The sequence below is a fragment of the Chiroxiphia lanceolata genome, chromosome 17, assembly GCF_009829145.1.
Source record: "Chiroxiphia lanceolata isolate bChiLan1 chromosome 17, bChiLan1.pri, whole genome shotgun sequence".
Taxonomy (NCBI): domain Eukaryota; kingdom Metazoa; phylum Chordata; class Aves; order Passeriformes; family Pipridae; genus Chiroxiphia; species Chiroxiphia lanceolata.
In genome coordinates, this window is record NC_045653.1 from 5,375,756 (window position 1) to 5,403,188 (window position 27,433).

General features: G+C 43.8%; 1 protein-coding gene across 1 annotated transcript in view; it reads right to left on the reverse strand.

The window, feature by feature from the left end:
* Positions 1-1,634: 1,634 nt before the first annotated feature.
* The window catches only part of NFATC2 (nuclear factor of activated T cells 2), an 84,687-nt gene continuing 58,888 nt past the window's right edge, over positions 1,635-27,433 (reverse strand). The window contains exon 10 of the mRNA XM_032705169.1: positions 1,635-2,705. Within this exon, the coding sequence (XP_032561060.1) occupies positions 2,650-2,705 (56 nt within the window). The 3' untranslated portion in view covers positions 1,635-2,649. The remainder of the gene's footprint in view (positions 2,706-27,433) is intronic.

Consider the following 27,433-nt stretch of genomic DNA (forward strand, 5'->3'; position numbering starts at 1 on the left):
TGTAAGGCAGAACTTAACCCTTGACTTTCCTGTTTGCTCATATCCAGCACTAGATTTTCCTTTTTTTCCTTCTTTTCTTGACTGATATTACTCTAAAAATAAATATGCAAAAAATTATACTCCTAAATTGATGAGCAGTTGCTACAATCACCAAATATAGACAGCATCAGCACATCTACAGATCTTAAAAGACCTTTATATTCTTGAGATTCTATTTAAAATCCAGCAAAGGAAAAGGTTCTGTCAGTTCTTTGGGATTTTCTGGTTTTCTGTGAGTGGGTTTTTGGTTTATTTGCTTATTTAATTGTTTTTAAATTTCTCCTATACTTTACAGGTTGGACCAGGGAAAGATATTTTAATACTTCCAAGTGTGAAACTGGGAGACACATTCGGTCTGTTATTTTACTCAGCTGCAGCAAAGAACTCCTAATAGGGAACTTTTGGTCTTTAGAATATGTCCATCAGACTGCATTAAAAATCCACTATGTCTGTCAGATTCTGGCAAACTGACAGTCTTAAAACAATCCAAAATAGCTTATTTGAGGCATGTGAGCCAGTCAAAGTACTCTGTGAGTGCTGTTTAACAGTAATTCCCCTGTGCTGGAGTCCTTTCAGCTGGTCTGGGCCTCAGTTTTGGTTCTATAAAAGTCAGCAGTAAAAAAAGAGGCCATTTTCACCTCTGCAGGTACAGGCTGAGCCTGGGCCATCTCACCAGTCCTGCTGCTGCAACGTGTGGAGCTCACAACATGAGCACCAGAACTGAGGCAGCCAGGGAGTTTTTGGTGTTGCTGAAATGGGAGACAGGGGACTCATTTTGGGACAAAAGATTTGAATCTCACCAAGTGGAAACAGAAGCCAAGTCCCCAAGGTGTGTTATTAACTCCAGGTTGGCATGTGCAGGGCTCTGCTTGGGTTCTGGAGCCGGGCTGGGCTGAATCCGGAGTTTAGGGCTGCTCTTGTGAAATTCAGATTTCTGTTTCAGATCCAGACCTGTTGAGACCCAGGTCAGGTGTTCTGGAGAGTTCAAATCTGCCTCCCACTCTAAACCCCAAGACCTTGCAGAGTTTAAGCACCAGCTTTTAGTGGTAGAAAATACAAACTCAATACTCACAAAGAGATTTTGGTTGGACTGAGCACAAACTCTGCAGGGACTGTGCAAGATCTATCTCGAGCCATTAGGGAACCAACTTTGGGGCTGCTCTGCTGCATTCCCATAACGTAATTCCTGCTGTGAGCACGTGGACATGCTGGCATTCAGCAAAGTTTACTGGGAAACAACCGAAAACAGGATTAATTTCACTGCGCTTTTTAGAATACAGAGCAGGCTCAACACTCCTAGAAGTATCAGTGTTCCTCATTTATAAAACCTATTTCCTAAAATATTATGGCTGTTTTTTACTGCACGTCAATTATCCACTCAGGATGTCCTTTTATCCCCCTGTGGAGGCACTGACACTCCAAAGTGTTCTGACTTGTAGATGTGCAACTGCAGGTGGCAGCGGTTACCTGGTATTGTGATAAGCAGTGTCAGCACAAGCCATTCTAACACATGAAGCAAAACACAACAAAATACTAACTCACGTGGAAATGTAACTTTTCCAAAGATTGCTGGTAGCTTTGCAAAGCTAAAGAGACAAGGTGAATATAAGTAGAGTGTATATTTTTTATGGAATGTATGGCTTCTGTAGGATGCAATTATTTTCCTCTGCAGCTTGGGGTGATTAAATGTTCCAGCTGCTAAATGAGACAATCAGACAAGTTACAGGCCAACAGCGGGTTCTACATGAAAAGAAACAGCAACAGTTTGTTAGAGAGAAAATGTCTAAGTTGTGTTCATACACTGCCTGAATATTAATAAGGATCAATCATAAAATCTTTAGATTTACTGTGACTCCTAGATATTAATCTCTATTTTATCTGCCTTTATTTTACCTTGGGACAGGTGTTGCAACTGCTGAATTGTTCTTTTTCACTGGTTCTCGGTGAGAATCCCTCTCCTTCAAATTCCTATCCAGTCTGACATGAAAAATGAAGAAAACTCCTGGATTCAGCTGACATTTACTGTTTGAAATACCAATCACAGTGCTCAGAGTCAGAAAAAAATGGCTTTTGATCCCAGGTTGGATAAAGGCCAAGCAAGCTTGGGTTGCCTCAGTTTCCTACAATAATAAAATTTCTCAGAAGGGCTTTGAGACCTGGAGGGCAAGTCCTTGCTAGTGACCTGCAAATCATGTTATTCTTTAATGGAATATATTACTCTTTCTTCCCCCATTTCCCACCCCACCCAAATAAGCTCTAATGCACGACCTCCCTTGCTTTGTGTGGTTCAGGAGTGACAGATCACTTCTCCCTCAGCACTAAGATAGATCAATACATAGATATTTTGCAGCAGGCTTGAAGTGTTTCCTCAGACAGATGCTCTGTTACATGAGAACAATACAATCTTTGGAGGAAAGGAAGGGTGTCCTTCTCGGTGTTTACAGAGAGAGGTGGCAAGTTGCTTAGTCAAGGCTGTCACTTGATGCCAATACATTGTTCCTTGCATTGAGATGAACTGTAAAGGAAGCTGGAGGTTGCAGGGGCACTGGAAGGACCTAAGAGGTCAGTTATGGAAGGATTCGGTAAAAGTTGTCTCACAAATCTCTTCTTCTATGTCTGACTTCTGGCAGGGAGTCCAGAAAATTCCTTCCTGATAATTTCGTTAACTGTGAAATAAAAGAGAGAGGAGGAAACGTTAAAGCACTTTCAAACCCACGACAAGTGGAAAGTAAAAGCAATCCTTGGGCAGTTTGCTGTCAAGCTGAAAACATCCCCTCCATTCATAACATAATTTTATTAAACCCTAAAATTTTTAGTCCTATTTATCCAGACTACACATTTTTGGAAGGCAAGGGGGAAGGAGTGGAGAAAGGGGATTTACACTGTGTTCAGCTTCAAGTACCATAAAACACACCTGAGAGGCTGCACCGGGAAGCCAGTAACCTGCCACATCCCACACACACAACACCTGCCCTCTGGCACAGACACTGCCCTTACCCGAGGGAAAAAAGAAAAATCTCGAAGTCTCTAAGCATTTTAACACATTCACTAGACTGAAATAAGATTATTTTGAAGAGAAAAAAGGCCAAGTTTGGAGGAAATACGGTGAACAGTGAAGAAAACACAGAGACTGCAATTCAGGTGAGGAAGTGTAGTTTGTGTTTGGGTGGCTCTTGTTTGCTTTTCTTTTTCTTTTTTAATTGATAATCTCACTCTAAACTCTCTTTGCTCTACATTTTTATTATAGTTTGTCTGTAGACTGCAGCATAAGCACTTCCATGCACCACCAGGATACTGTCAGAGGCTGGGACAGGCTTGTTAATAAACCTCAAGAGAAGACATTGAAAAACTTTGTTTAAAAAGTCAGACCAGTAGTATATGTTATATACAACAACCAATCTCTCCTGTTAACTTTCTCTCTTACTTGCCTAAAGCACCCTTTGGTACCTCCTGGAACAACAGTTCTCTCTCTAGAATTTAAGTGCTCTCCAGAACTTAAATGCAGAAAGTTCCCATGTCTCCATGCTCACAGATCCCACCATCAACAGCCCACAGTTTATTTCTTTCTAATTCCAGCTGGGAAGTGCCTGATTTCAACCAGATTGGTGCCTTTTGGAGATGAATGGGCAAAAAAGCCTTGCTGACAGAACTCCTGTCCTCCTGCTGCCCAACATTCTACCTGCCACCATCACCTGCTGGCTTCTACCAGCCCCTGGGGTGAATTCTTGCAAATCAAGCCCATCAGTGGGGATCTGGTGTGGTGCTGCTCTGCAGTGTAAGTGAGCAACCAGAGGGAGGTGAGGTTGGTCCACTTTGAGGCCAAAACCTCCTCCAGCTCAGTCAGAGCTTCCTGTTTGCTCTACCCAGGAAATGAGAGGAGCAGGTCTTCAATGGAAATTTTTCACAGCCTCAGCTAAAAATAGCAGTGAGGTAAAAGAAATGGGCACCCACTCTTACAGGGTCATTTCCTTTCTAAAAACAAGTGGGCTGAGGCTGGAGGCTGATTTATTTATCGACACGTTTGTTTGAGCAGCCAGTGTACCAAAAATATCATATATGAATTTCCTTTTATTTAATACAATAATGGAAATATCAGAGCCAACAATCATATCTAGGAAGGGTTAAATACAAGAGAAACATGAACAGATAATTGAGTTTACTAAACCTACAGGCTTTTGAGGGGTCCAGATTTGGTTCTGTTTCCCTGGCTGGACGGTGTGGGCAAATGCTGACTCAGCCTGCAAACTTCACTTTCCCTCCTGTGTGCTGAACAGAAGGTCAGCAGTGGGTTCTGTGGGCTGAGGTTATAGGGGGACTGCACTCTGAATAGAGCTAAAAGGTTGCAGAGAACAGCATGAAACAAGAACCCCACGGAGTAGCTGCAGGACTGAGATTGCTCCCTGCAAACCTGTACAGGTGGCAAGGTGGGTTTCTGTTGGAGACACCTGAACGACAAGAACTCCCTGTGATCACTTGGCCTGAAGGTCCTGTAGTCACCCTGAATTTCACCTAAACCCAAGTGGAGAGGGGAGTGTCAGGTGCAGTTTAAGCTGGACAACAGCAGTCTGGGAGCTCTGAGTGAAAGGTGTAAGTCAGTGCTTGTCCCTGCACTAAAAGTCCTGATCTACAACCAGAGTCCCTAAATCTAATGAATACATAAATGTAACAGGAATGGATCCCAAGGCAGGTATCTCTCTCCCAGCTTGGAGTCACCTCCAGACCAAGCCTAGTGAAATCACACATCTTTGTGATTTGGGAGCACATGGATCCAGATCCAGGCATAATCCAACAGATTTGGGTTTCAACAGAACAAAATCGGCAAACTGAGACCTATCTAAACCTCAGAGGAAGCCAAGATCATGTGCTGAACTTGCTCTTCTGAACTCCCATCTATCTTTTTTTAGTAGCATGGTTAAAATGTAGCTCGAGTATCAGTTCTCATTATTTGCTCATTTCTAGCTGAGAGGAAATGGAGATGATGCGATTAATAAATAAAATATTGTTGCTTAAGGTGCCTGGAGTGTTGCTGCTCTGGAGCTATTGATATGTTTAATGATTAAATGGGGTCACAAGGACATATGTTAAGATAACAAAAGATTAAATCATAAAAAAGGATATTGAAATTACAGTTGACATCAGCCATGCAGACCAAGGTTGGCCCTGAATCCCTTCAGCATATCCTCTGTTACACCACTGTTGTAGGAGCACAACAACGGCCCCAGTGCTTGGAGACCCCATCAGACACTGCAGAGGCTGCTGGAATCATGGGAGGATGTCTGTGATCCCCTAATTGCTCAGCTTTGATGGGGTAGAGTCAGTCTCTCAGGCTCCAGGCCTCAAAGACATTTAAGCCTCTAATTCACATCCTCTCAGATAGAAATCTGGAGCGTGTTCACTCGCAGGATGACAGTGGGTTGTATTAAACACCGAACTCCACCGGGTAGTCCAGAGACAGAAAACAGCCCCCAGTTCAGCTGGTAGGGAGTCAGGCTCCCTGGAATTGATTCTGTACATGGAACTGATTCTATACATGTAATTGATTCTATACATGCAGTTGATTCTATATGTGCACACCCCCCTCTGCCTGTGTGCACACACAGCCACACATCCAAGTGACAGCTCCACCAGTGTTGTCCCATGGATCTGTCTGGAATAACACCAATGAAGTTGATGTTGTCACAGTACTACACCCATGGCAGTGAAGCACTTGGAATATATTCTGAATATATAAACAAGTAAAAACTTGAATTTTCTTGTTAGCACTTTCACCTGATAACATGTTAATCATTTTTATAAGGCACTTTAGTTGTCTCATTTATTGCATTGAAACAATTACAGCTGCTTGTTTCTCATGTAAAATGAAAAAAAGCACCAGAAGGAATGTGCAGTAGGGTGTCTGTAACCTCTTTACTTTGGGGATCCTGCAAGAGTGAGAGGCTCATCAGAGGGGGCAAAGCTCAGCCCCAGTGGGCTCCTCCCTGTAGCGGGCAGGGATCCTGCAATATTCCTGCAATAGTCCATGTCTGCTCCACTGACCCATCCAAGAAGTGTTTTGACATGCAAAGCAAACACAAGGCACGTGGGGAGGAACTAATGGAATAACAGGGGCTGGGGAGGAAAGCTGAACCCTGGATTTGTAGTGTGCCCCCAAAACGTGACCAGGCAAACCACGGTCCTACTGTGGGTCCAGCTGCTGCCTGGGAAGGACAGGATGCTCTAGCCCAGCATGCACAGCCCCATCTCTCCTTCCCTGCCCACCAGGCCCCAGCTACTTCAGGACAGTTCTGTGGTTCACAAGTGGGGAAGAAAAAGAACGAAAAAAATTAAATAAGATTTTAAACCCTTTAAGCCAAATAAAAAGGGGCATGACTTTTTAATTGAAAAAAATAAATAAATAAAGGTTAAGAGAAACACACAGCTGGAGAAAAGGCAGAAAAATACCAATTACCTTTCTTTTTGATTGCTTGGATCAAAGATCACAGTCATTCTTTTTCATATAATGTTTTGTATCCAGCTAAGGTGTGTATCTATCAGCTCTGAAAAAGATTTGCAAAACCATTTTTGAGAAAAAAAGGTAACCTTTGACCTATGTTGCACGGTCAAATGTTACAGCTTTCAGCTACTCTTTCATTTTGTGGTTTATTTTATTAAAAGGACATTTCAGCACACACAATACATAAGGCAGAACTGAACCGCTGACCTTTCTGTTTGCTCAGATCCAGCACTAGATTTTACCTTTTTCCCCCTCTTTTCTCGGCTGGTATTATCTAAAAATGAATATGCCAAAAATTACAACTCCTAAATTGATGACAAAACACGTGAAATGCTGATAATTTGATCTGAGACTTCAGAGGCACAGGAGGTCCCTGCGACTGGTACGTCAGGTCAAAGACTAGTCACTGCCTTTTGCAAAAGTCAGGGCTGTTATCACCTCAGTGGCCCAAGTAAGATACAATACATTCATGCCAGATCAAAAGTCTGTCCCTTTTAATTAAGAGATCTAACCACAGTGGCTGTGTAAATTAGACTTTGCCTTAATTTTACAGAACAGGAAAGACGCACAAAGAAATCATGAAAGTTACAGTCTTTGCTTCAAACACAAATAAGGTGATTTTTTTTCTCATAAAAAAAAGGTATTCTGCTTCATTTTCTCCTATCTAATCTCTTGAAATTTCGTTTGAAATCACCATGAAAGCATTTGGCACTTCTGCAAAACCACGTGGAAATTAAAAAAAGAATCGCAATTTTAAGGAGGAAAAACTGCTTCTTAAAAACTTAAGTTTTGAGTGCAAGATTCAGAAGTGTCTCTGCTGCTGGATTTCAGGTGACTATATATAGAAAAGAAATATTTTACTTGGCTCCCAAGGATTGTGCAGCCACGTATCATAGACTGGAACCTACCATTCAGTACACAGCCTATTTTATACTCTGCATCCTGGAAAATCAGCTTTTGCACATGTGAGCACAGCAACTCATTGACTGGTAAATACAAACTTTGGTGGATAAGGCATAAGGAGTCTAAACCCAAAAAACTGTGCTGGGGAAAAAATACTGGGGGTGTGGGGTTGTTTTATAAATTAACAGCAATAAAAAGGCTTTTTTTTCTGGAAATTTGGGACACGTAACTGCTAAGATGTTCTGGGCCATAAAGCTTTACTTAATTACACATCAAGAAAAGGGTTTACTGCTTACTGAAATAATGCCAATAGATACACCCTGCAACTTTTCTTCCCTGTCCTGCTTGTAATCTACGGAGTCTGTGTATAAACTGCTTCCACACCATCCAGCCCAACAGCAATCAGGTCATCTCCATGAATTAAGCAAACTCTTGGAAGTTACTGATCTCAAACTAAGTGGCAATTCAAGTCCTAGGATCCATTTTTGCTACAGTAGTTTCAACAGACTCAAACCCCCTTGACATTACTCCATGTATTTAACAACATAACCCAGATATCTGATAGAAATCAGAATCTAAATAAAAATGCATATTTTTGGCTAAAGGCTGTCCCAACTGATATCCATATCTAAACACCTCAGGATTCACAGGATCTGGATTTCACTCAGGACATTTAAATATCCTTCCCCTATATCTCAGTACAGTCCCAGAGTGAGGCACAAAAATAAAATGACCAGTACCTATGGTACTATCCTACCCAAAATGTTTAACAGGAAGCTGGGTGTGCCTGTAAGAAAAGAGCAGAAAATAAAGATAGAATTTCTGCTAAAAAAAAAATTCAATGCCCTAAACGCACTAGAGATCAAAATCATCACGGAGGAAGTACTTGAAACACAAATCTCTCTGCGACACCACCTCAGAAATGTTAAGGATTTTCTCAGTACTTTCATTATTGTCAGAGTACTTCCAGAAAAGATCAACAGCCACTACAAAACAACTGCCTTAAAAATGTCAGGAAAAAGTGGTCAGTGGGACTCCAGAGCTTGAACCTCTGTTCTGTGATCATCCTGCCATATGGCTCTGGCCGAGTCCAAAGTATCCCTGAAGGACCAGATTTATTACAAATCTGTCTTGTTCCGAAAAATGCAGAAAGTCTGTGAAAGTCACATTCATGGAATTTAAATAATCCATGCTTAGCTAACAGCAACCAGCCTGACATGACGCTGACCTGCACAGAATGACCTATACTGTGCAGTATATCCACTGTACCATGTGTGGATGTAGTAGAGAGCAGTCATTTTCAAGAGTCCCTACAGGAATGTTTTCAAGTCCTTAGGTAGGACTCCAGATCCTTTAGATCTCAAAGTACCACAGCCAGGTGCTGAGCTCACTCAGGCACTCTGAAAATCCCAACAGACAATGATTTAATTTGCTAATCTAAAACGTTTAAATCTATAAATGTCAGTGAACACTGGAGTGCTAAACACCTCTAAAAATGAACAAAGGTGACAGAGAGCACTTTGAAGACAGTGACCAGCTCTGACTTTGCTGTACAGCACCTAAAGTGAGGAGACTACAGAGCATCCTCAGCCTGGGGATGCCTCGACCTACAAGACACTGGGGTACCACCGGTGAGAAGCTGCCACTGACTGCTGAAGGCTGGGACTGGTATCCCCACACAGCTGGTAGCCTTAATAATTTCTTTTTAGACAACCAACCCTTTGTTTTTGCTTATTCGTGCATTACCCTCAGACAGAAGTTCCCTCTCCAGCCAAATTCTCCTCGGTGACACAAAGCAAAGTGACCCGTTACGAGGGAAGGAAAACAGAGCACTTTGCAGCAGTGGAGATGAGGTGCAGCCTGTGCAGCTCTACTTGCTCTCCTGCCATGCCCAGAGCTGCTGGGTGCCTCAACTACACTGCCATGCTTCACTTCAGCTTGTTACACAAATGGTTACAACCTTGTAAATCAGTAATAAGTTGCACCCAAACCTGCAAGTGATTAGTAAACAATCATCGCACTTCCATGGCCAGAGGACTTTCACAGTTAATCAGTTAAGAAAAGGATTTGGTGTTAACTGGTTGTGTAATTCCCTGGAAGACCAGTTTATTGAGACCCTGTAGTAAGAGGCCTGAAATACGAGTGCAAACAATATACAGCAGAATGATATTGCTCAAAAATGACACGTTCTCCTGCAGAAACACGTGCCAAAGGTTGCCCTAAAGTGAGCTGAATGTAGGAATCCTAAGGTTGATAGGTACCATTTGTGGTGCTTTTGGTTATTTAATCCACTTGATCCCTGTCTGAATCTACCGGAAATCAATGACTTTTCGAGGCAACTTTTCCATGAATCAGGAAACTGGGCTTATGTGATGTTTGCAGGACACACATGCACACACACATGAGCTTTCTAATTCCAGGTTGTTGACTGGAACAGCAAGATAAAAAGCAATTTTTTGCTGTTTGCTTGATGGATTTCAGTATTTAGTCATCATTTTTTTAATCAGAAGATCCTAAGACAGGTGCAAACCCTGCCTACACATCAGCTGGAGGGAGAACCAGCATCAGCTATGAATCTGGAAAGGGCACCTTCAGAAACAGTTTCATGCCCTTTCCCTCCTGCCCCACCAGGCTTCAGCACATCCCTGTGGGCAGCCCTTGGAGCTCATTCACAGTCAGACTCCTGACCTTCATTTAGAGGGGTTGCATCTCAGGTGCCCAGTCCAAGCACTGCAGATACTGAAACCAAACCCAAGGGATGGTGTTCAGGGTGGCATCTGGTGCCAGGTGCTGCCCATCTCCTTCCTGGGTTACCTGACAAGGGACTGGCTCTGAATATCAGTGCTGGCCCTTCTGGGAGCTATATGAATATGAAACAAAAGCTCTTTTGTTATTGTTTGCTAAGATGATGATAAATATCCTGTTTATTTATCAGATAAACCCTTTAGGTCTGTTTAGTCACCACACAGGAGGCATAAAGGGACTGCAACAAGCTGAATTGGCTTTGTGCAGTTCCTCTAATGAGTGTCAGCAGCTGCTTTGGGAAGAGTACCTTGAAAGTGGAAAACTAGCTCAGCCTGGGTGTGATGAGGAACTCCAGGCCACCGTGGATTTGGTTTGTAGTAGCTTTCCATAACAAAGTCTTTTTTTAACTGACTTTCTTTCTGCTCACATATATTTAGATATGACTTTCATTCTGCAGCTCTCCGATGCCAGAGAGTTTTGGCTGCAATTGCAAGGGAAGGGACACGTGTTTGAGTCATGGAGTTGGCTCTCTCTAGTTGATAGTTAGCGAGTTACTGAGAAAAGATGAAGTTTGTATTTAGTTTTAGTTTACATGCAACGAGACCAAGTAAAATATTCCGAGTAGAATGAGCGCATGATAAATAAATACACAAAAACTTATACCAGAAGGGGATGGAGTTCATTTTATAGACCACAGTAGTTGGCTAAAGCAATACAGAAATATTAGGTTGATAGACTGAAGCTTAAGAAACACAAGGCAAGAGTCTTCATTTTGTCACTCCTAACTCTTGATTTAACTCTGTGGCAGATGATGATGTTGCTGCAAAGCACAAGGGTGAACTCTGCTTGCATCTGGTTTTTTCATGTGTGGTTTGGGCCTTATGAATTTGCTACAGAACTGCTGAGATAAGAAGTGCCCTTTGGTAGGAAGACATATTTTTTTTACATTAAAATCAGCAAAACCAAAGGAGGTTGGTGACAATTTTCCCCTCCAATAGCTTGCACCTCATGGTTTAAAAGCTGATGAAGTTAGTGTTAGACACCACAACGCTGCTAAAACAGTAACTGCCATCAGGGAGAACACATGAGCAATAGCACTATTTATTCACATGTCACTCTGCAGTTTCATCATTCTCCTGGACTTAACCTATTTACTAAGAGGCAGGATGAGTCATTCAGCAACATGATTCAAAAACAGAGAGAAAAAAGAGAATGGAAGGGAGAAAGCTATTTTTTACAGGAAATAATTGGGGGGTAGGACCAGAAGAATAGTTACAGCATGTTCAGAATCAGCTGAACATGCACAGGATAGGCAAAGCTGCTGCTTTTTTACTTCTGTCACAAAAGAACGACCAGAACAAATATTTAATTGAGAGGAAGCAAACCATTTAACAAATATTTAATTAAGGGAAAACAAACCATATTACCCTTCCCTTTAGGCAGCTCCCTTGAGCACTAGTGCTTATGTCTATTAATCCACAAAACTATTCACTGGCTCTAATTCTCTGGCCTCTTATCTTCTGCTGTGTGTTACTCTGCAAGCATCCCCACCGAAGGGCCTGTGGATTCTTGCAGAACCTGGGCCTCTCCAGCAAACCAGGTTTCCCTCCAAACATGTCTGAAGTGAATTTTGAGCCCGGTTCTCAGGAGAAAACAGCTGGCAGAAAATCCCTGTCCCAAGGTAACAGGGAAGATGCACAAGTGGCTTACAAACAATTCTGCCAAATAAACTAAGCTCCCCTCTGGACCAGGCATGCAAATATCCTTCTGCCTCCAATTACTCTGCTTTAACAAACAACTTCACACCAGAGAGTGTGCAGAAGGCATTGGTTTCTTATGGGCTTTATTTTCAAGAGGGCACAACACTGACCAGGGAAACACACAATATCACTTTTGCACTGAGATCATTTTTTATCATGACACCACATCCTTCAGCAAAGGAGTGTTTGGGGCAAGATTCTTCCCCCCTTCACCCCAGACACGGCATGGGGAGGGCTGTTTGAGGAGCCCTGGGTTAGGAACTGCCTCCACAGGTCCTGGCAATGGGAATCCAGCACTTAACTTTGGGGCTACAGTTACTGCTCCCAAGCCAGCTGGAAAGAATCCAGACCATTAAATATTTAAGTGGTTATTGACAGAGTGTTACAATTCACATCTAATAATGTCAAGGAGGTGCCACATACAAGATACTGTGTGTCTGCCCACATCCATCTGTTTGCTTTTATTTTGCACTTTGACTGTAAGTCCTTTGAGGGAGAAACTGCTTTTTATCCTTTAGAGTCAACACAGGATCTGCCACAATGGAGTTCTCATCTGTGCTGGGGCTTCTAACATAAAATAATTTAATAATAAAAATGTTATATAATACTATGGAGTATATGTATCAATCAGAGACCACGAGACAGAGCTAATTATAAGAGACACCTATAACTAGAAAAAGGAGTGCAAAAGACTATGGGGAGCAGTTACTGCAACTGGCTTTGCATCTCACCTCAAGAAGGCCAGGGCTTGAGAGAACTAGTAGCTTGAGAGAACAAGAAAAATGTATATGCATCATCCAAAGACTTCAAACTTTCAATCTGTATCAGTGGCATGAACAAGAAGACTTTCATTCTCGAGAAGAGAAAAGAAAAAGAAAAAGAAAAGAAAAGAAAAGAAAAGAAAAGAAAAGAAAAGAAAAGAAAAGAAAAGAAAAGAAAAGAAAAGAAAAGAAAAGAAAAGAAAAGAAAAGAAAAGAAAAGAAAAGAAAAGAAAAGAAAAGAGAGGAGATATCAATTACCAGACCTAGAACTGAGCCCCTTGATGTCCAGTAGCTGTGGGGTAACTCCCCTTCAGCTGAAGTGCAGCCGGTGCTATTGAGGTTGGGCAATTTCCAACCTCACCACAACAGCAAAAACCTACATTTGTTCAGAAATCAGCCCTCGATTACTTCCAGATCTCCCATCCCAATTCCAGATCAAGACGTAGGAACAACCACCCAAAGAGACTGCCCCAGGGAATCCTTCCCAGGATTTAATGATGAGCCATCCCAAATTTTCCAGCTGTGAGGTCTGAGGGCTGCGTGTATCCCCACACAGCCCAGGCAGGAGGTAAAATCCTGTGCTCATGGCAGTGTCTCAGGGGCACAGTGTGAGATGCTGTGAGTACCTGGCAAGACTATCCAAATCACTCCCAAGTTCTCACCAGCTGCATGACAACGTTCTCCTCTCCACAAGAGTTTGCACAGCCAGCTCACAAGCTCTGTACTTGTGGCTCATATTGAACCTATTACTTTGCATTTAACCATCAATTGCTACACTTCCTGGGTGAATTCCAACCTAACAATGAAGGCTTTGGAACCGCAGCGTGATAAAATACCCTCTTGCCTAAAATAAAGACAAAACTTGCTTACGTTTGATATGATCTCATCTGACTAGAGCACACATTCAGCAGCAGTTGGCAGGCCATCCCTGCGGCCAGGAACAGGGATTGAATGGGAATACTGTTTGTCCTGCAGTTGGGGAACTAGCCACAGACAGCTGGAAGACACAGCAGTAGCAAAGCTGAAGGCCAAGATCACCATAACTCCTTCTGAGCAGTCCTGGAAGGAGAGTGGCTGCCAACAGGAACAAAATACCCCAACTACCACACAGAGTGTAGTGAAACCATATGGAGCAACTGGACATCCTCTATCAGATTTCTGCAGGTACTTTGGTAGCCAGCTCTCAACTAAATCTCTGTGGATTAGATATCTAACCACTTTTTAAAATATCTAATACACCAGGAGACAAGCACACATCACCTCTTGGAATCTGTACCCAACATGTCCCTGAAAGAGGAAACGGAAAAAATCTTGGGGAACACCAATAGAAGATGTCCTACAATCAGAACTGGGGGTTGTCCTTTGGGATGCCAAGTAGAGATGGGAAGGTTTTTGTACTATTAAGGGCTGACTCATGGGTGGGGAGGTAATACTGACTGCTTGCATGTTCCTTGAAGCATTGCCATGAGGAATGATGCTGCAACATCATGATGTGACTTCTCCATCATCCTCATCAAGGAGTGACCCTGCACAGCACTGCCATAATCTCTGCTCTAGGACTTTGGAGCAGGTCTGATGGCTGAAGTTTTAAATGGGTGTTTAAGCCTTGGTAACTTCAGAGCAAGTTCATGCTACAGTGGACGCTGGGAGAGGGCAGAAGGAGCATCACAGAACTGAAACTGCCCCCATTTTGAGCTGACAGCAACCAGTGACCCTGGGAGAGCCCTGCCAAGCAGAACTCAGTTATGTCTCATGGCCCAGCCAGCAGCCAACATCCCTCTGGGGACCGTGGCACAGGGGGTGGGGTGGGACTGTGCTCTTCCCTGGATGTGTCACACACAGGTCACACCACGGGGCTTTCCTCGGGGTCCCCTCAACATGACTGTAATCAACCCCTCAACATGACTAATCAACACTGAAAATAATTCTGCAGCCTATATTTGGGCTGGAAATCACCACTGTCAACAGCAACAGCCAGCAGAGTCTCCAGAGAGGGTTTGGTCACTGCTCATCCTGGCTCAGATCAGAAGGACAACAAGGACAGACAGAGCTGCAACCTTTTGGCCACAAAGAGAGGCAATTTTTGTGGCTCAAGGGGGTGACTGTCTCCAGTGGGCACTCTCCCCTTCTCATCACCTGTGGTAGGTGCCCCAGAAACACCCCCCAGCTGCATTTCTTCTTCACTGACTTGTGCCCCAGCCTGGCCCTGAGCTGTGTGGAGACAGCATCAGAATGGGCCAGAGAGCAACACGAGAGCAACTGCTTTGCTTTGGGCTCTTTTTTCTTTTTTTTTTTCTCTTGATTCAAAAATGTCATCTGCATCCAGCTGTTAGTATTTTGGAAATCTGCTGCGTTTTGTTTTCCTCGTGTGGTTCAGTGTGGCTGATGCTCCAGCTGCAAACCCCTGGCAGCCAGTGAGCCTGCCTAAAGCAACTAGACATGAAAGCCCATGTCCTGGCCAGCATCTCATCCCCTGCGAGCACCCTGGGGCTCCCCTTGGGCAGCCTCCTCATCACTAATATGAATAGGAATCCTTAACTCCATTGCAATCACACCAGATGAGTGTGGAAATCAGGAACTGCACAAGCAGGTATCTATATCAAATGATGTGGCAGAGAGAACACTTTTGTTAAACCAATCAATAAAATTCCATTGCTATTCACTTTCAGGTTTTCTGGGTTTTTTGTTATTTTTCTTTTTAAATTCCATATTGTCATGAGTATAATCAATGTTATCTATAAAAAGACTGTGATTCAGCAACAGGGCAGATTATAAATGAATGAGGGTTAATTAATGCCTTTACTCCTGCACTTCCAGGATGCTCCTCCCATGCTTGTTCTAGTTGCCTGCTCTCTCTCTCAGCCACAATAATCCCCTCTTCTTTCCCTCTATCCCAGATCAGACATCCCTGCTAGAGGTGGGGAATGGCTGGACCAGACTGCCTTGAAAGGGCAGGAGAGACTACAAGAGTGTTATGAGGAGGTGGGGGCTTGCTGAGATTTATTTCCAAGGAACAAACTTTCAATGGGGTGTGGGTTATATATGTGAAAACATGGTGATTAGTTAAGGGACAAGGCTTTATCATTTAAATAATTCTTCACTTTTACAGCTGAATCCCAAATCCCCCATTTTTATCCATAACAACTCTAATTCCATGCTCAGTTACTCAGTGACATGGATAAAATCCATTTCTGAACAGTCAGGTAAATATAAAACACCACTAAATGCAGCCTGATCAAGTAACTGGCCTTGACATGTCTTTCCCCTCCTAAGCAGTGATGGAAACAATACTGGGTGATTAATAACCCTTGATGATTATATTTACCAAGTAAGCTTTGAAACAAGTTATAAGGAATACCAAAGTGTATTTAGAGCAGCAGAGGTGTTCAGGGCTGTGCTGGGGGTGCTTCCCTGGCAGGGGCAGGATGGGCCCAGGAGGCAGTGATGCTGTGCAGGGCTGTGCAAAGCAGCCCTGGAAAAGACAGGGAAAATCCTCTTTAAAATATCCCTAACTCCTGTGAATGATAAGCACATTGTACTGAAGTTAAAGTACAAAAGAGAATACATAGTGTGGGTTGCTTGTAATGTCACTGAACCAGTGGAGAAGGGTCTACTTTAATTTCCCTTTTACCTGGAAAGAAAAATAAACTGGGAAAAACCAACAAAATAACTCTACCACCTCTTTTAAGGGTTGGAAAAAAAACCTGTCTGAGAGGGGAGATAGCTGAAAACACCTCGTTGGGCACGTTTTCCATCCCCCCTGAGCAGGCCTTGCTGTGCCTTTCCCCATGGCTGGATGCAGGCATTGCACAGCACGGGAGGGACGGGGCGAGGAGCAGGAGGACGTGAAGTTTGCTGTGCTGTCCAGAAGATGAAAACACTAGTGCTGTTTATAGAGGGAAACCCAATTCGTCAGCCCAAATGAATTCCTCTGCTAATCCATGCAGGCTTCATGTTTTCCACCAGCCCCAGCCACTGTAAAGACTATCTTTAGGAGGCACAGTGTGTTTGGAAAGGAGCAGCTGGAAAGAGGGGACGTTTATGCCAGCTTGGAAGGCTTTCTGGTATGGAAAAACAGGAATGCTCTCTTGGGTCTCCCCACAAAATTAAAGCATCTTCATCCAAAGCAAAACGATGCCAAGCACAACAAACAAAAGCGGCTTTCCCCAACTCTCCTGGGCAGCCTCACTCGGGGCTCACAATGGTTTCCATAGAACTTGTTTTGCTATCATAACAAATTCGATCTGTCCAGGCTGATGGTGAGCACTGTTTGCTGAAGACAAGAAAATTAATTTCCTCGCTGATTCGTCTGCCAGAGCATTCTTGTCTGTGTGCCACAGACAGGGACTCCCCAGATAACCAGAGCATCTGCCTGGCGGCTCAACGCCGCGGACGTCCTGAAAAGAGAAACCCTTGAGAGGTTTTGGTCTGTGTGGCACCATGAGAGCCACCTTTGGTGCAGGGGCTGGGGAGAGCCTGCCCTGTGCTAACCACTGTCGCTCCACAGCCTGTGATGCTGCCAGGCTGAGCTGCCCCAGCTCGGTGTCTGTGTGCGGCACCGCGCGCTTCCTGGAATAACCCAGCCGGCAACGTGTGCATCGCTGCTGCCTACCCGGGAGGAAATGAATGCCTTGTTCTACTGACCACAATCTGTGAACTGCTAGTAAATACTACAGTCTAACCGTGATTAAGGGCTAGATTATCTGCACAGGCTCCCTGAGGGCTGCACTGGAATGTCACTCAGGGCACAGGTTCCCCTCAGCCTTTCTGCAGAGACGCTCGTGCTCAGCAGTTTCTGAAAAGCAGAGACGTTTTTCTTCACGGCAGAAACAGTTGGAGGAGCACTTAAATGCTACACCTAAACCAAGACCATTATCAGAACCATCTGAATTGCTGGAAAGCCTTAATCTTGATCAAAAATTTGCACTAGTTTTGAAGATAGGAAGAGCTATGAGATGTAATCAAGTATAAAACAAAGGTCCGGGGATATTAACTTCTAAAAGAGGTATAGCACCTGTTTGGTATATGCTTTATTTTAATAATAGCCTGTAAAATTTGTCCTGGAGACAAATTTGTATAAAAATCAATGGCATTTTTTTTTAAAGGAAACGTATCTGAAAACACAGTAGAAGTTACAGTAGAAGGCATGAAGCTGCAGGATGACCTCAGGAGAGCTCTCCTGTAACCCAGCCTACCTAGCTGAAAATCTCACCCTAGGGTCTACCTGCTGGAATCTTTGGTGATGGAATCTTGGGTTGCTTTTTGAGAAAGAACACAGCACCCCACTCAAAGCAAATGAACATGTGTGCAGAAGAAACCAGACAAGAGAAAATGTAATGTAATTTTGAGGAAAAAAGACCCACAAAACAAAATGTAATTAAAAAACCACAGCTGCTAGAGGTTCCCCCCCAGTTTGCCTCCGTTCTTGTTTAAGCCAAGCCAGCTTCTCCCTGGTCCTGCCAATGCCTGGAGTGGCCAGTGTGTGCAGAGTATTTCCAGCCCTTGCAAACATCAGTTTGTACAAAATTATAATGACTTCATCTCCAGTGGCTCGAACTGGGGCACTTCTCCAAGTCCTAAGGACAGGTTCCTACGCTGGTGACCATTTACCTACAGAAATGTTAGCCCCTATTTTTAAGTGGCTTTGGCAGACCTGTGATTACAGCACAGGGACAGCAGTGCCCTGTGTGCCTCCAGCAGTGCCCCTTCCCTGGAAAGCTGTGGCCAAAGGCATTGTGGATGCACCAGAACCACACGGAGCATCTGAGGGCTGGCGCCTTTCAAAGTCAGGACCTTCACAGACACTTTAGAAGAACAGTCCTGCTGCCTGCTGATAAGAACTGAAAGCCCAGAAGTGGCTGATGAAGATCCAGCAGGAGCACCAGGAGGTATTTGGCCATGAAGGGAATGCAGTGTTCGATACATCATCCAGCTTCCTCTGGCCTTGTGGCTACAGAGTCTCCTGGAACTGAGATCTTACAAAATAACCAATACTGAGTTGCTCATAATGACAAATATTTAAACCCAGGAAGGTTTAACTGTCACAATACCTTCACCATGGACTCCCATACTTCTGAAGTGGTTCCCCCTTCTTTTAGTCATTCTCAGTCTTTCCAAAGAGACTTAGAAACCACCTAAATAAACCAGCAACCATTGAGACACTGCAAATGTCATAAGAGTCATTCATGTGTCTCACTATTTGTCCTACATTTGACTCGCTTCATTCACGGATGATGAAGTCATTCATCATTAAGAAACCAAACTAAACCAAACCACACCACACCACAATTTGGGAATCTTTGACTAGACTCCCATGGCAGAGATGATCAGAGGGTATGACTGCAAACTCACACTCAGCTCTAATTTACTGCTGCTTTAGCCCTAGCCCAAGTTATTCTTTGCACATTGAAAGTGGAGGTTCAGGCTCCTTGCAAAAAGTCAGACCAACTCACCACGTAAGCACTGATAAAGGAACAAACTCCTGTCACTCTGCAGTGATGTCACCAGACTATTCTGCAGGGCCTCAAGGTTTTGTGGTCAGGCAGTGCTTGGTGCACAAACAGCTCTGGCACACAACCAGCCTCCTCCCAACACCCACGGCCCAAAGCCTGCCCAAAGCACACGGCTGGGTGGAAGCACAGACAGCCCGTTCTGACCTTTACTTCCACACCTGACAATTATCCATCCAGAAAAATTCTTCCTCAGATGCAAACCTATCAGTCACTTCAACATCCACGGGCAAAAGTCAGTAATACTTTTCTCACTACATCTAGTTTCACTACGATCTCACACTTAAAAAGTAGCGTTTGTTCAGCTGAAGGCAGTCTATGTTTTAGAATGCAAAGTTTCCAAATTAAAAATCCACAAAAGGACACGGCTTGGTTAAAATGGGAACTGTGTGGATTAGGAGAACCTGCAGGAAGATGGGAAGTATTAGACTAGTTTCTCACTGAGTCAGAAAGTGTTGCTCTGACGAGTCACATGGGCATCACTGTGGAAGGTCTTTGATCCTTTATTCTAGTTAACAGTAGCTGAAGATTTAACTCTTTTATACCTGACACTGGTTAAATCTAACTCAAGACCAAGTTTTCATTTGCAGACCATTAGTCATGCAAATATGGAGATCAGAGTTTTAATTCCAAACAGACTGCAGTACTTCTAGTAGATGAGCACCTACACTGGAGAATGTGCATGTGTGCAAAGTTGGGAGCACTTGGATTTGGGGTTTTTGTGCAGACCCCTTTTAGAGCGAGGAGTCAACTGTGAAATTCCCGGCTGGATGTACGCCCAGATTTCTGTGCTTGCAAAACTGAAGCATGAGGAGTTGGAGCAATGATTCAGACAAAACTGCATTGTTTACACATTTTAGGTTGGCTTTTACCTTCCTCTGCTTTCTTCTTGGTGAACACAGAAAGAGTTATATCACACAATACAAAAGAGTGTGAAAGCCAGGATGGGACTGAAAATTCAAATTAGGAGTTAATATGCTGGGAGGGGAGTTTTATGGTCTTCAAGTATTTGTTCTTCTTCCCCCAATCCCTGACTCTCCTGCTGGCTCAGCTACGTACATGCTGCTTGTTTTTTAACTCAGGGAAGCTGGAACGACCTATTAGGTCATTCACTACCTCTCATAGCCAGTGCAGGATTGTATTCTTGTACATTTGTCCAGTCTGCTTTTAAAACCCTCTAAACACATACTGCCTCCAAATTAGAGCACAGAAGTCTCTTGGAACTGGTAAATAAACAGCACTATAAAATGACAAGGCAGCCTAAGGCCCTACCAGCTTCTGCTGGGAAGAAAAGTAGCTCTCACTACTTAAGAGTTCTCATAAGAAAACTAACTTGATGGAAAATTCAGATGATTCATCCTCATTTTCTAAATTAAAAATGGCCACAGATTTTTAAGTGATAGTATTATTTATAAAAACGTATGAAAAACGGGTGGAAGAAAAATGGGGTTTAAATTAATCACCTTTAGGTCTGCATTCTTGTGAGAGAAAAGAGACAAAAAGTCCCCCACCATCTATCCATGCAGGATGTGACCTGACCTGGAAAAGTTCTGCTTGTGTGAATAATGCTGAGAATCCAGGCATTTTTCTACAGTAGAAGGCTTTATAACTGGCTTTCAGTTTGCACCATAAAAAGATTGTAGATCTTTAAGATGGTTATTCTTGCCAGGCATTTTATTTCACAATAGTTAAAGAAATGCGCAGATGTTTTCCAAACTTTTCAAAGCAGCAAAGCTCTTTGCAGCTGCTCACAAGATTTCAGAAGTGCATCTCAAAAATGGCTCGAGCTGCCTTTTCGTGAGCCATTGCAGGAGGAGCTGAATCCTCCCAAGTATTATACTGAGCTTTAAGGGGTGAAAAGATCCCTTTCCCCACCTTTGCACTTTCTGAATATTAACACAATCTGTAACAAATGAAACTGTGAAGAGCAGCAATGCCAAACCCAGGCGTTCAGGGTTCCTGAGTCAGGCTTCCAATAATCATGAGACTGGTTTAAAAATCATGCAATCAAATCCCCACCCCTAAAGTTGCATCATTTTTGTCCGCCTGGATTTTGAAAGACTGAAACATCAAGGTTTTTATTTTTATTGTTTTGGTTTTTCTTGGATCAAACTTGAAAAGATCATTAAGAAAAAAATAACTCTTGTATTTTGTTGCAATCACCTGCACAGGGACTTTTAAACTGCTATAAATATTGCAAGAATTAACAACAAAATTGCAAAGAATTAGCAAAAGCTTGGAGCTACCACGTGGATGAAAGCCAGTTCACTGATTATACTTATTCAGTTACATGATGCTCTTTCTAAAGGGGAGATAAGAGGATTTTATCCCCCTCTCTGTTTGTGAGGACAAATACACACCTAGCTGCAGGTTCCTTATATAGCTGTCAGGGAAAGCATCTTCCTAATAAGTGAATCCACATCATTGCATCAGCTTTGCTGGGAGCTACTAACACCAGGATTCATTTTGAGGTGGTCAACACACAAAGCAAGCAGTGCAATTATTGCCCTGTGGAAATCCCTTATATTACACCTTATATTTGTATTTATTATATTAGCTGCCCCTACAAGTTTAGCCAGCTTAGCAGCACTGGCAGGGCTGGTACAAACCCTCCTTCCAGTGCAGACACAGTGATCCCAGTACAACAGAACAGCCTCCAGTGGAAGAGCTGGTGGTGGTTCCCTGACTTGGCCTAAGCTGTGCTGATTCCAGTGTTTTTACACCAGCAGAGCTGTGTCTCTACAAGGGATTTTACCATAATAGCTGTGTTAGCAAAATAAAATAAAAAAAAAACAAAACAAAACAAAACCCAAACACCTTAACCAGCACAGTTCTGTGGTGATCTGCCAAAGTGTAAAACAAGCCTCGTTCAAGGTTTCCAGAGAGCACTTCTCTGCTTCAACACAAAATGGAGAATTCAGCGCTACAAAGAGTTAACCCCCTTTTCTGCTTTGCATAGTTCTGTTATAAGCCATTTTCTAGCTACACATTTCTCATCTCCAAAGTCCCCATTTTTAAAAACTGTTGTCAAAACAGTTATGATTTTGACTGAACTAAAAGAATTTCCACGTAAAGCACTCAGTGTCACTCCTGGCTGGTAGAAAGACCAGTGATTCATTTTCCTTACCTCCTGTACTTGCTCCTGTGACAGCTTTGCTCTGTCTCAGGCTTTGCCCCCAAAAATGAGTGTTTCTAACAGACACACCTGACCTCTGTGACAGTGCATTGCCTGCCAGCAACCAACTGTTCACTTCTAGAAAGCACGTGCCATTCTTTGACACGTGCAGCGTGAAGGGAGTGAGTCTGTGGAAGGACAGAAAAAGGAAAGAGTAGCTCTGCCAAACCCTCCCTTGAGTGTAATGTGTTTAATCACCTACAGCATGGCCAGTGCTGCCTCAGCTCCTGCAGACCTGGACAACAGCATCACATGCCTTTGGTACCCCCACATCTGTGCTAGGGATGCAGCTGGGGGTCCTGGAAGTCTGGGATCCCCCAGGCAAGCCACAGTTTTACCAATGACTTTTTGCATCAGCTGGGCAAGTCCCTTAAAAGCTCTGATCCCACTTCATCCATCTGTGAGAGCTGGGGAAAAGCTCGTCTGCCTCTTTCTGCAGGGGAATAATTTTAATTCATTTCTCTGCACTGGATGAATAGTGTCACTGGACTGAAAAATGTTATTGTTATTATCCCTTTAAATTGAAAGTGGATTGAAGGAATAAAAGTAAATGTATGGTCTATTTTGGCAGATGTCTTCCAACAGATGGGTGTCTATGGTCTTCTTTATAAGAGCTGTCTGCTGCCTGTGATTCAGACTGTCTAAGGAATGCCATGAGCTTGGAGTAAATGGACAGCAAGTCTGGGAAAGGACTTTATTGTGGTTTAGAAGCTTTCAATTCCCAACTGCACGAACAAGTTCTCTTTTTTTTTTTTTTTTCAAGTAACTCTTTGCCAGTATTTCAAAACTATCACTGAAAATCGCTTGATGCCTTCCGAAAACTGAGCGCTTTCTGCTGATAACAGTCCGCTGGTCCAGCCTGCAAACGGGCACGTGCCTTCCACCCAAAATCGCTGGAATTGGGGTTTCTTGTCCCGGTGCATCAGCTCCTGGTGGGACTGTGCCCATGGAGGCAGTGTCCACGTACCCATCCAGTGTGAGCCCTTGGCAGCCGTGCCCGTGGTCTCCTAATGGAGTCTGCATGTTCCTTTGAACAGGAAACGCTTTGTAACACAACTTGCCTGTGGGCACTTACTGCACCAATTAAAGATTCCTGAGCTCGAGAACAAAGAGGTGCCAGTGGAACTATGGTTTTAATCACTTGATTCATTTTCTTCCTTCCTCCGCTGCTGATTTTGGATGTATGGGTTTTTCTTTTTCTCGCTTTGTTTTCAGGCAGAGGGACAGCGGCTCAGAAAGGCTGCTGGGGAAAGGGCAGTCTTGAAACGGGCCTGGATTTGTCTGAACTTTTTATTAGCCAATTGTTTCAAGAGGTGAAGAAGATCAGATGGAGCCAGCCACAACAATACAATTCTTAGTTCTTATTCAGGTATGCAAGTTCATGTGTTTTTCTGAGAATCCACGTGGGTTTTAGCAATGTGAATGAATTAAATGCTTAACTGTGTTAGAGGGAAGGATAATAAGATACTTTTAATAATGGTAAACTAAGGTACAGGGAAGTTAAATTGCTGAAAGACCAAACTCAGACTCAACCTAGACTTTCCTCCTGGTATACTGATCTTTCTACTTCCTGCCAACAAACTACAGGTTTTTGGGAGCAGAACCACCTTTTTGTTCTCTTTTTATATTGCTTCTAGAAAAGCAAGACTGACATATGACTGGGGCATGCAAATTGTAACACCACACAAACCTGCAACAGCAGTGAACCAAAAATAAAGCCTGCAGTGTACCCAAGGAGTGCTGTAAGGTCCCAGAAGAGAACAGAAAATCCGTAATAATGTGAGTCAGAGCTTCAAGAATGAGTCTGATGAATACATAGATTTGCTCGAGTGTTTGAGCAGAATGTTTTGGAGAACATACAGGCTTCACTCTTAGTCAAACTCTGCCTGAGCAGAAGTGACCACACCTTCTATGAAAAGTAGTTCTAATTAAAAACAGAGCGTGGCTTTTTTTGGATGCAAATTGTTGCTCGAACTGAGCCCCAGGCCGTTTGCAATTCACTCCTGCCTAAAATGCCAGGAAACAGGAACATTTCCCCCTCTGCCCTGTGTTGCTTTGCACGTGGACACATGATGAAAACAACTACAAACCGAACTAAAACATGCTCCTAAAGCCACCATCTTCTGCACTTTCTGGGGATGGAATCAATAGCATTTAGACAAAAAAGCAGTTTCTCCACAGCCAGGCTTGTGCAGCTCCACTGCTCTGGTGCATGGAGGGCCCCAAACTGCCTTCCCTGTGTAGCAGAGGTTCCCTGCCACAGGGGGATCCCCAGTTGCCACCAAGCTGACAGAGCTGGCTTTGTGCCACCTCCTCCATCTGAAGGGGCTGGGCAGGGTGAGCAGGATGCTCAAAACATGCCAGCACCTGAGACAGAGTCCCAAGGACTGTCAGGACCAAGGCAAAATGAGCTCAGTCCCCGACTGACACTCAGGACTGACACAGTGGCTTTGCTCTGTGGATCCCCAGGAGACCGGGGATTTCCTGAAGGTTCAGCCTGCCCAGCCTTGTCCCTAACAGCTACTGGCCTAAGGAGAAAAGAGCTGGTCAGAAAAGAAAGCTTCTTGCTGAACATGAAGGACAGAAGGGATTTGAATTTCATGACACCTTGGGGACACACTTTTACATGGATTTTCTTGTTGTTGAATGAAAGAACACAAAAACAAAATGTAGGGATCTAACACACTCTGAGTGGTCTTGGATGAGACCCGTGGTCAGGGCAATGGTTCCTGTGTGGGGAGCAAAACTGCACAAATTAACCCACTGCTGGCAGTGAAGGTGATTGAAAGCGCTGGGTGATTTAGAAGCATCAAATCGCACACAGGGGCCCAAAATCACAGAGTACTGAGGGTTGAAAGGAACCTCCGGAGATCATCTAGTCCAACCCCCACTGCGGATCCATTTTCTAAAGAAATATCTGATGTGTCTGAAATTTTCTGTGAAATACCTGAGCTCACTATTAAAACATCTCGGCTGATCATCAGCCTGATAAACCACCACAAGCATCTGCCTTGCTTTTCTCCTCCCCAGGAAGGATTACTGCTGCACCAAAAATAATTTAGAGCTGCTGTATCAAGCAGACAGTTCTGAGTGTCAGATGTGGTTAGACAGTTACTGTTTGAATAATGACAATCATTTTTCTTTGTAAAGTAAAAAGCAGGACAGCTGAACCGAAAAGAACTAAATCTAAGGTAGGCAAGTTGGTAACACTCGAGACATGCTGCATGTCCATTATCTGTATGTGGAACTGAGCCTTGTATCTCTGTGTTGCAGATGGGGAACTGGCACATGGCAGCTGAGCAGCTTCCCCAGGGCTACAGAGGAACCCTCTGTCTCTGCAGCATGAGCATGGACAGTCCAGGGCATGACCAGTGCAAATAACTACATTTTTAGCTGGGTTTGTGCTTTAAATAGTTCATCTGATTGCTCTGAAGGTCATGGGAGAACTAAGTTCTATTTGTCAACATATTTCTGTGGTTGTTTGGGTAACTTTTACCATTGTGGGTGGTTTTGGTTATGAATAATATTAAGATGAGGCCTCGGCTGAAATGTGCTGATCAATCTCTCATCCTATGGCTTTCACTTGCATTTGAAGCTAATCACTGCTTGTCAGCACTAACCTGGACACCTAATGCATCCTGAAGGGTCTCCTAAACACGGCCTATCTTTACTCCCAAAGTCAATCTCTGAGGCAGAGGTGTGTAACAAAGGTTTCCCTGACGATTTTTCATGAATATTCCCTTCCTCTGGAGATTCTTTACACTATTTGACATCAAAAAGTTACAAATAAATATATATTCACTCTTTACAGAGAAATATGGAGGTATATGGAGGACATACATATATATATATATGTTGAACTTGCATCAGTCCCTAATGGGTGCATATTCAAATCCAGCCTCTATGACTTGATGGCTGGAGCCTTCCTTCCAGTAACAACTCGTTTTGTAATTCTGTCTGGGAGGGGAAAGGCGGGAAGTTGCAAGAGGGCTGCATGGGCTGGGTGAGACACCTCTTGCTCTGAGGCAGCACCAGCAGGAGGAGAAGAGGGGAGAGTGTCTCCTTCCAAGAAAGCACGTGGCAGGTCTCTACACCCACAGAAATGAGTACTGATGTCACTGTCATTAAGGCAGCCAGTATGGATGGTACCAGCTGAGCAGCTCTGCACAAAGAAGTCCTTGCACATGGCAAAACCCACCTGAGAAGACAGGTAAATACTTGCTATCACCTGCCTTGAGGACCACAATGTTTTGGCTGTGCTGCTGGTGCTATTCAACCTCGAGAGCCTACAGCTCCTGCAGAGGTGGAAACAGTTCTTATCTTTACAAGGCAGGATGTAGACAGGTCAAGTGTGCTGAGTGCCCAGTATTATGTGCCCCGTGGAGCAGTGAAAGCTCTGAGCACAACCAAATCACGGTCTCAGGAAGAAGGACAAATGAAGAGAAGAAAATAATGACAGGTCCTGCCAGCAGTGGCAGGAGGAAGTTGAAAGAGGTAAAGAGAAACAGTAATTGTGTCATGTTGTGTCATGTGTGTCATGGTCACTTCCAGGAGAGCTCAGAGGCTGGCACAGCATGCCCACGCTGAGAGGCACCAGCTTCAGGAATGAGGAACTGGCAGAGTGGGGCATGTCCCACAGCACTTAAAAAGTTTGTGGCAAAGCTCAGAATAGAAACAAAGCCCAGAACACCAAGGCTGTGTGTTAACCATGAAGACAGCGGACAAGAGTTGATGAGAGGAAGTCACAACAGCAAAGGGATGAAAGCTGGACTCTCAGCCGAAATATGGAGAAAGAAGAATAAAGAAGAGGGAGGGGGAAGATGGGGAAGGGAAGAGGAGTGAAGGGAAGCGAGAGACACCAAGACAGTGATTGCCCAAGAGCCTGTGCAGCAGCAGCAGCAGCACAGCTGCTCATGCCAAGCCTGGCTGGGTAACCTTCATCTCAGTATCCATCCGTGAAAACCCCAGCAAGACCTAACAGCTCACTTTATCTCAGAAGAGCTGTCTGGATAAAAGGGATTTGAGGGTAAAGCCTCCATAATCCTTTG